General features: G+C 46.2%; 1 protein-coding gene across 7 annotated transcripts in view; it reads left to right on the top strand.

The window, feature by feature from the left end:
• The first annotated feature begins 1,967 nt into the window (after positions 1 to 1,967).
• Positions 1,968 to 9,705, top strand: part of NACA (nascent polypeptide associated complex subunit alpha) — a 14,290-nt gene continuing 6,552 nt past the window's right edge. For 2 of the 7 annotated variants that reach the window (XM_017536154.1, XM_017536150.2), the window contains exons 1-2: positions 2,711 to 3,000; positions 3,725 to 3,796. In XM_017536154.1, the coding sequence (XP_017391643.1) occupies positions 3,727 to 3,796 (70 nt within the window). In that variant the 5' untranslated portion in view covers positions 2,711 to 3,000; positions 3,725 to 3,726. Of the gene's footprint in view, positions 3,301 to 3,724; positions 3,797 to 6,848; positions 9,564 to 9,705 lie in introns of all 7 variants that reach the window. The other 5 variants (XM_037741201.1, XM_037741202.1, XM_037741203.1 and 2 more) reach the window with 5 other exon arrangements.

Genomic DNA, 9,705 nt, shown 5'->3' with positions numbered 1-9,705 from the left:
TTTTTTGTATTTTTAGTAGAGATGGGGTTTCACCATGTTGGCCATGATGGCCTCAATTTCCTGATCTTGTGATCTGCTCGCCTTGGCCTCCCAAAGTGCTGGGATTACCTTTTATTTTTTTTTATTTTTATTTTTTTTTTGAGACAGTTTCCCTCTTGTCGCCCAGGGTGGAGTACAATGGCACGATCTTGATTCACTGCAACCTCTACCTCCCTGGTTCAAGCAATTCTCCTGCCTCAGCCTCCCGAGTAGCTGAGATTACAGGCATGTGCCACCACACCTAGCTAATTTTTTTTGTATTACTAGTAGAGACAGGGTTTCACCATGTTGGCCAGGCTAGTCTCAACTTGTGACCTCAGGTGAGCCGCCTCACCCAGCTGGTACTTCAATTTTTAAAGTCTGATTTTGTGAAATGGGTTCTAATGTGTCAGATTTCTCTTGCCTTGTTTTACAACCAATCTAAACAAAACAGTCATTCTAGTTTATATTCTGTCTAATGAGAAAATTTGAGAAGCAAGCTGTCAGGCTGGTGCTTTTAATGACAATGAAAATTTTCCTTCCTTTGCATTTCCTTTAACATTGTTTTCTCTACAATTAGTCTTTGTTTTAATCTTTTGGTTTATATGAAACAGACTCTGTAATGCAGTCAACACATTGACTCCTTAACCTATATTTTAAGAAAATTCCCGCCGGGCGCTGTGGCTCACACCTGTAATCCCAGCAAGTGATTTGGGAGGCAGGTGATTTGGGTGGATCACTTGAGGTCAGGAGTTTCAGACCAGCCTGACCAACATGGTAAAATTCCATCTCTACTAAAAATACAAAATTAGCCAGATGTGGTGATGCACACCTGTAATCCAAGCTACTTGGGAGACTGAGGAGAATCACTTGAATCCAAGAGGCAGAGGTTTCAGTGAGCCAAGATTGCACCATTGCACTCCAGCCTGGGCAATAAGAGCGAAATATCTTAAAAAAAAAAAAAAAAGAAAATTTCTCATTATTTGGTTGGTTGGTTCATTGGTTTTTGGTGGTTTTGTTGTTGTTGTCTTTGAGCTGGAGTCTTGCTCTGTCACCCAGGCATTGCAATGGTGCAATCTCGGCTCACTGCAACCTCTGCCTCTGCCTCCTGAGTTCAAGCTATCGGCACCATTGCCAAGATCAGGCCACTGCACTCCAGCCTGGGCAACAGAGTAAGACTCCATCTCTTTAAAAAAAAAAAAAGGGGGGGGGGCAGGCCACAGTCATTTTAAAGCTATTAAATCAGGCCAGCCACAGTGCCTCACGCCTGTAATCCCAACGCTTTTCGAGGCTGAGGTGGGCAGATCACCTAAGGTCTGGAGTCCAGGTGTGGCGGATGCCTATAATCCCAGCTATTCCAGAGGCTCAGACAGGAGAATCGCTTGAACGCAGGAGGAGGAGGTTGCAGTGAGCCGAGATCACACCACTGCACTCCAGCCTGGGCAACAGAGCAAGACTCCACCTCAAAAAATAAATAAATAAAATAATGTTGGCTGGTTTAGCTAATTCAAGTACAGCATGTATTTGTTGAGTTCTTTTGTGGGGCTGCAAGAAGATATGGGAGCCTTTTCATTAACACAACACTGATTTTACATCCTACTTTTCAAGAATACAGTTGAACAAAGTATGATTTCTTAAGGTGGGGTCCCAGACACCTAGAATGAATAAGCTTAGAATATCCAAGAAGTGCCAGGCAGTAGCTCAAGCCTGTAATCCCAGCATTTTGGGAGGCCAAGGTGGGTGGATCACCTGAGGTCGGGAGTTCCAGACCAGCCTGACCAACAGAGAAACCCATCTCTACTAAAAATACAAAAAATTAGCCAGGCGTGGTGGCGCATGCCTGTAATCCCAGCTACTCAGGAGGTCTAGACAGGAGAATCGCTTGAACCCAGAAGGCTGAGATTGCAGTGAGCCGAGATCGCCCACTGCACACCAACAAGGGCAACAAAAGCCAAAGTTTCAAAAGAAAAATCCAAGAAGTGCCCAAAATAGCAAGCAAAGGAATTGTATATGTGCCTATGTTCTTTTTTTCTAGGAAGGAGAATCTGCAACTTTATAACTTTATAATTTCAACAGCGGCCTAATTCGTTGTGAACCTAAAAGGGTGAGAATATTTAAAGAGTTTATTCCAGGGCAGTGTGAGGATGGACCAACCAGAAAACCAACTCCAAAGAATGGGGTCAGCCTTCAGAAGTAGGGAAGTTAAGATTTCATTTATTTAGGCAGAGACAGTTTTTAGCTGGATTACTTTATCCATATAAAGTTGGAACATAATTACAGAATATGTTTACAAGCAGCGATTTTGAGAGGGGTACAACTAACATTGTCACAGAGTTTAACAGTCATGAGTCGCTGCCATCTGGTGACCGTTTGAGTGTCTTTAGTCATTGAACAGGACAAGAAAAATAAATCGAGTTAGATCAATAATCTGAACACAAGTTTTATGTGCTTCATCACATCTCTCGGTTTAAAATGGGGTTTTTTTTGGGGGGGAGGGTCCAGCAGCTTTTAAAATGTTAATTTTCACACTGTGTGTTCCAAAAATAATTGGTTAGCCTAGGTCACTTTCACCGTCCAATGCTGTGAATGCAGTCTCTGTAGCATTCGCTATTTAATGTCTTATCTTCCCTGCACTATTTGAGAAAAGGAAATCGGGAAGTGGCCTTAATACCGCAGTCGCTACTTGGCGGACCGGAGGGCGGAGTCGGCGTCGTACTGAGGACTGCGTAGCTTCAAGCCGAGAGCTCCTGCCAGGCCTGCGAGTCCTGTTCTGAATTCTTACCCTTATTTAGTCCTTGTCACCACCCCCGCCGTGGGAACAGCCCGACGGTCACTCAAAGGAAGTGGCTGCGGGCAGCTCTTGACCCGGAATCGGATTCTAGTCCCACCCACTCCGCTCCAGGCTTCCTTCTGCAACAGGCGTGGGTCACGCTCTCGCTCGCTCTCTTTCTGCCGCCATCTTGATTCCGCGTTCCCTGCACAGTAAGTACTTTCTGCGCCGATACTCTCTATCCGCTGCCATCCACCTTTCTTTCAGGCTAAGCTGCCCCGGGGACTGAGAGTTAAGGAGAGTCGGAGGCTTTACGGGGCCACAGGGTTCCTACTCGCCTGTGGGCCTCCGGACAAAATGGGGTCTGCGGTTGGAGTCCGGGCAAAAGCAGGGTAGAAGGGCTCCGGGCCGGGCCCGGAATCCGAGCCTGCAGAGATGGGAGCAGTTGCAGTGTTGAGGGCGGAAGCGGAGTGCATCTTGTTTTGGGAACTGCTTCACGGGATCCAGAGAGGGTAAGGGGTCACAGCCTTAGAACCCCAACACCGTTCCCTTTGTGACAAGCAAGTGTTGGACTTACAGCACCGTCTTTCCCCTCGTGGCTCCCCAAAGTCGGCAAACGTGAAGTCCAGGAGCACAGGCAATGTATTAGGAGTGGAGGGGGTTCACAGTAGCGTCTCAAGTCTCCCATGATCGGAAGCCATACTGAGATCCTTTCTCGAATTTAGAGTGCACTGGGAATTGCTGGCCTTGATACAGACGTGAGGGTCACATCATATTTACCTCTCATTCCCAGGTTCTTTGGGGAAGGTTGATCCCGAACACCCTCACGATTTTTTTCTAACAGCCCTCCGCAGAGTTTTTAAGAATACTTTTAAAAACTGGGTTGGGCAAGTGAATGTATTCCAGTCAATTCAGGCCTCATTTTTATTCCTTCAGAAATGCCCGGCGAAGCCACAGAAACCGTCCCTGCTACAGAGCAGGAGTTGCCGCAGCCCCAGGCTGAGACAGGTAGGTTCCCCTACCCCTTTTGCCATTAATTAAAATTGACCCTAAGGCCATTTGGTGGGCAAAATGACAAAGGGAAAATACACTTTGTAAGAGGATGGGGTTGCCCATTTACCAAGGAGGATAGACCGTTAAATTAACTACTATCCTGGAGATACTATAGAGTAAAAATACATTTTTAAGATTCGTGGATGTTAGAAGTTCTCTAGCTTGCTTTCTATGTTATGTCTGTTGCCTCAAAAGAAGCTCTTCTGTGGAACCCCCACCTCACGAAGGAAAACTGAGCAAGGAAGGGGTTCGGTTATTCTTACCTATTGGAACTGGATGACACAGGCCAAGGAGCCCGGAGCATTTGTGAAGCTCCAGTCAGCAAGTTGCATCAAGGTTTTAGTTAGCACAGCTTGGCATTGTGCCTTTATCACATGTCTGGATGAGATGCGTGCTGGTGGTAAATGTGTCCTACTGGGCCCCAGAGTCTTCCTAGGTCGGATAACTTGTTTATGGGTTGAGATATTTCTAGTGTGCTGGAATACTTCCTGCATCATTGTGTGAAACCCTGGATTGAAATAAATCCTTCTTTTATCCTCAGTGTTGAAATTAATGAGCGTGAAGGCTAATTTTAAATTCTGGTTAAAACATATCTCTGTAGAAAACTTAGGAGGAGGTGGTGAGAAGTTCTTAAAATGTTAACCTTTCTGAGTCAGTTGTGCAGAGCTAAATGAAGAAAATCTTCAGGCTGTAATCTTCATTCTCACCTTTTTATGATATTTTTTAAAATTTCATTTGTTATTTAAGGGCAATTCCTGTCCCTTTTTGGAGTTACAGTAGACTTGCTTATAGTTTAAAGCATTAAGCTTCTTCCCACCTGTTTGATTTTAGCAGCTGAAAGGATTAATACAGCTGCTAGGAAGGAGAAAGGGGAGCTCTGAGCTGGAGTATAAACAATATGAAATTTTTGGAGTACAAGGGGTCTAAGGAATGGAAAAAATAAAGTACTGATCTCTTAACGATTCTGTAATTTCAGTACTAAACGAGATTTTAGAGATTGTGTAATTGAGCAACTTAATTTTGCAAATATGAAGACTTGAAATTCAGATGAATTTAGCATAATCTGATTCAAGCTTCAAAACTAATGCCTTTACTTCTGAAACAGTCCTTAGTGCTATTAAATATATTCCTGAATAGTGCGAGTTGTACAGCAGACTTATATTAAGGGAGTACCCCAGTGATAAATACACAGGATTTTGTCTGTGATGATAGTCTATTAGAATGAAGAAAGAAGCTCAAGGAATTGATTATGGTGTCAAAGCAAGTATTCGAGGCCTTATTCCATCTTGAGGTCCACTCAGAAGAAAATACATTCCATGTTTTTAATTCTGATGAATATGCTTGGTAGTATTTTCCTGTAATCGTTAGACTTTGGCCTGTCCACTCTCAGGTTGAGCCACCTTGTCTTTTCCGTAGTAGGATGCCATAAGAACTTCAGAATTACTGGTTGAGTGAATTTCGAATTTGAATTTTAGTATTATGAGCTTCCCTCCCCTCCTTTAACATTCATTTCTAGGCATTGAGCATTTGTTGATCCAATTCTCTGTTATCTCTTGAATGCCAGAGATAACTGGGTTTTTTTATTTGTTTGTTTTTGTTTTTGTTTTTTAAAAGATGGGGTTTCTCCATGATGGCCAGGTTGGTCTTGAACTCCTGACCTCAGGTGATCCACCCACCTCAGCCTCCCAAAGTGCTAGGATTACAGGCGTGAGCCACCACACCTGGCTACTGTTATACTGTCATGCCAAATATTGGTGTATTTTGACAGAATGAAATACTTAAATTCCAGGGTAAGAAGTGGGGATCCAGTATATTCTCGCCACTCCAATTCTGTATTGTTTATTTATTTATTTTTGGAAACGGAGTCTCTCTCTGTCACACAGGCTGGAGTACAGTGGCACAATCTCAGCTCACCGCAACCCCCGCCTCCTGGGTTCAAGTGATTCTCCTGCCTCAGCCTCCTGGCTAATTTTTGTATTTTTAGTAGAGATGGGGTTTCACCATGTTGGTTAGGAACTCCTGACCTCCTGATCCACCTGCGTTGGCCTCCCAAAGTGCTGGGATTACAGGTGTGAGCCACAGCGCCTGGCCTTCCATTTCTCTTCTTCCAAAATAGCACCACAATCTGGTTTAACAAGTTAGGTTACAGATTCATAATACAGTGCTTACCCTTGTGAGTAAGCTCTCTGCCTGGAGGTCTAATTCATCTTGGATTGGTGTCTGAAGAATTAACATCACCTAGGAAAGTTTATAGAGACTATTTAGTCCAGTCATTTCATGGTTGGTTTTCTTGTTTGGGTTTTGAGAGTAAGTAAACTGGTAAGGTATAAAGAAGCTAACTGACTTAATACTTGGTATTAAATTCTGAAGAGTTTCAACTTTAGGAAGAACTGAATTGTGCAATGCACCCACTTCCCAAAACTATTCTAACAGTCCAATTTTTCCTAGCCTAGTGGAAGTCTGAAAGTATACAACCCCATTTTTTCTCATTCAGTTCAGATTCCCCGTCATTACCACTACTCACTACTTTTTGGTATCTCTTTCCGTTAGTTCATGATATTTGGGTGGACAGAGTAGCACAGCTGTTCTAGTGGTAATTCTATTGGCTGTGAGAAAGATTTGGGAATGTAGTCCATTTCAGGAAGCAAGGGGAGGACACCACTGGGAAAGAGTAGAAAGCATGTTCCCAACCTACCAAGGGGCTGTGCTCCCCATTTAGAGATAGGCTGCTGTTAGACCGTTCTCCTCACCCTAAAATAGTTGATTTGCTTTGGTAGAACTTGGGATGTGTGAGAAATTAGGAGAGGAATGGCTTCTCACCCCTGAAAAATGTTTGGGGAAGGTTGTTGGTGCCTGTCACCTTTATCTAATTCTGCGTGGTGACTTAGACTGTCAGATTTAAACTCCAGTGCTTCCTATGAGGTATGTTGTACCAAGTTGGGCTGCATAACTCACCTTTTTTCTCCCCCCCCCCACCCCTTCTTTATCTCCTTTTGCCTTTCTCCAGCTGTGCTACCTATGTCTTCAGCCTTGAGTGTCACTGCTGCCTTAGGGCAGCCTGGACCTACCTTTCCCCCTCCTTGCTCTCCCACCCTGCAACAGTGCCCTCTGTCAGCTGCTAACCAGGCTGCCCCATTCCCTTCCCCCTCTACTATTGCCTCGACCCCATTTGAAGTTCCTTTTCCCCAGTCATCCTCTGGAACAACTCTACCTTTGGGAACTTCCCCTGAAGCCCCAACCTTCCTACCAAACCTAATAGGGCCTCCCATCTCCCCAGCTGCCCTAGCTCTGGCCTCTCCCATGATAGCTCCAACTCTGAAAGGGACCCCTTCCTCTTCAGCTCCCTTAGCTCTGGTTGCCCTGGCTCCCCACTCAGTTCAGAAGAGTTCTGCTTTTCCACCTAAACTCCTTACTTCACCGCCTTCAGTGGCTGTAGCTGAGTCGGGGTCAGTGATGCCTCTGTCAGCTCCCATTACTCCCCCAGAACCAAAGACTAATCTTATTAAAGTTCCCTCTCAGGTAGTCCCTAACTTGAAAGGCAACGCCAGTCCTCCAGGTATAGTCAGTGCTGTTCCTTACCACTGTGTGACTCCCTTGGCCTCTGTTCAGTCTGGAGTGGCCTCCTGTCCTCAGATAACACCCACCACTACCCTAGCCATCACTTCTCCTCAGGTCAAAGATACCACCACTTCCTCAGCTCTGACTTCTCCACAAAACCCAGGAAGCCTCAGCCTGAAGGGGCCTGTTAGTCCGCCTGCTGCCTTATCTCTTGCAACTCAGTCTCTTCCTTTGATGACCTCTTCTCAAAAGACTGCGGGTCCCAACACCACCCCAGATTTTCCCATTTCTCTGGGCTCTCATCTTGCACCTTTACATCAGAGTTCTTTTGGTTCTGTCCAACCTTTAGGTCAGACAGGTTCTGGTGCTTTGTTAGACCCTACAGTAAAGACCATTTCTACAGATAATTCTTCCACAGGGGCCTCTTACCCTCCTCAGAGATCTGTAATTCCTTCCCTTCCTTCCAGGAATGAGGTAGTTCCTGCTACTGTGGCTGCCTTTCCAGTGGTGGCTTCATCTGTTGACAAAGGTCCCTCTACCGTCACTAGCATAACCTGCAGCCCTTCTGGCACCTTAAATGTAGCTACCTCGTCTTCATTATCTCCTACAGCCTCTCTCATTCTCAGAAGCTCTCCTAATGCCACTCATCCTTCAGTGGCCCAGATTCCCATTTCTTCTGTTGGAACCACCCCACTTGTGGTGACTAACCCCTGTACTATTGCTGCAGCACCTACTACCTTTGAGGTAGCTACTTGTCTTTCTCCTCCAATTTCCTCAGGTCCCATAGGCAATGTAGAACCAACTTCCCCTGATGTGTTGGTTATGGCACCTGTGGCTCCCAAAGAGCCTTCTGTTCAAGTCGCAACCACTCTGGGGATACCAGTCTCTCCTCCTCTGCCAGACCTTAAAGACCTCAAAAATCTCCCCAGTTCAGTATTGATTAAATTTCCAACACAAAAAGATCTCCAAACTGTACCTGCCTCTCCTGAAGGAGCCCCTTTCTCTCCAGCCCAGGCAGAGCTTGCCACCAAGAAAGACTCTACTGTATTACCATTAGCCCATGCAGCCCAGAAAAAATCTCCTTTTTTCCAAAGTACACCCACTTCTCCGGAGATATCTCTTTCTCCTGAAGCCACCCTAGCAAAGAAAAGCTTTGGAGGGCCTCTCCCTGTAGGTAAACCAGCCAGCTCTACAACCTCTCCCCTGGGTGTTAAATCCCCGGCCTCTGTAATCAAGACAGATTCTTATGCAGGCCCAGACTCTGCTGGTCTGCTTCCCAAAAGCTCTCTCACTACCCCAGCAGTGGCTGCATTTCCTTTGGAAAGTGCCAAACCTGCTGGGGTAGCTCCCACAATTGCCAAAGGTACCTCAACTTATACAACTACGGCCAGCCCTTTTCTAGAAGGAACTGTCTCTTTAGCGCCTAAAAACCACCCAGCTAAGGAAGGTACTTCCACTCTTACTACTTTACCCTTGGTTGCTACAGCCTCAGAAAATTACCCTGTGTCTCTATCCCCCCAGAATACCTCTGCTTCTCTGACTACCTTAGTGCTGGCCCCTGAAATTCCCAAGTCTGTGCCCTCACCCTGTCTTCCCCCAGCTGGGACTCCTCCAGGTACAAAAAAGGTTGATGGTATTTCTCATACTTCAGCACTGGCACCTGTTGCTTTGTCTCCTAAAGGGTGCCCAACTGAGGACTCTGGTGCCTCTGCTACTGCATCTTCCAAAGGAACTCTGACTTACCTAGCTGACTCCCCATCTCCTTTAGGGGTTAGTGTGTCTCCTCAGACTAAAAGACCTCCAACCAAGAAGGGTTCTGCTGGCCCTGATACTCCTGTTGGAAATCTCTCATCCCCTGTTCCTCCAATTGAAGCTTTACTTCTTCCAGAGAACAGTCTTTCTTTTCAAGGCTCTAAAGACTCACCAAACACAAAGCATTGTCCCACTCCTCCATCCCCCAAAGGGGCCCCTACTCCCTCAGCTGTGACTCCTCTGTCTCCCAAAGGAGTAGCACAATCCCCCAAAGAGACTCCCATTCCTTCAGCTGTGAATCCACCCTCCCCGAGAGAGGGCCCAGCTACCCCAGCCCCCAAACAGGCCCCTGCTCTATCTATGACTTCTTCCTCCCCCAAAAAGGCCACAGCAACTCCAGCCCCCAAAGGAGGCCCCGCTACCCCATCCCCCAAAGAGACCCCCATACCCCCAGCTGCAACTTCGTCCTCCAAAGGAGACCCAGCTACTCCATCCCCCAGAGTGACCCCCACTCCCCCAACTACAACTCCTCCCTCCCCCAAAGGTGGCCCAGC

This window comes from Cebus imitator, unplaced genomic scaffold, assembly GCF_001604975.1.
Source record: "Cebus imitator isolate Cc_AM_T3 unplaced genomic scaffold, Cebus_imitator-1.0 Scaffold96, whole genome shotgun sequence".
NCBI lineage: Eukaryota > Metazoa > Chordata > Mammalia > Primates > Cebidae > Cebus > Cebus imitator.
The sequence above is the reverse complement of the archived record's forward strand: the minus strand, read 5'-3'. Positions and strand labels throughout refer to the sequence as shown.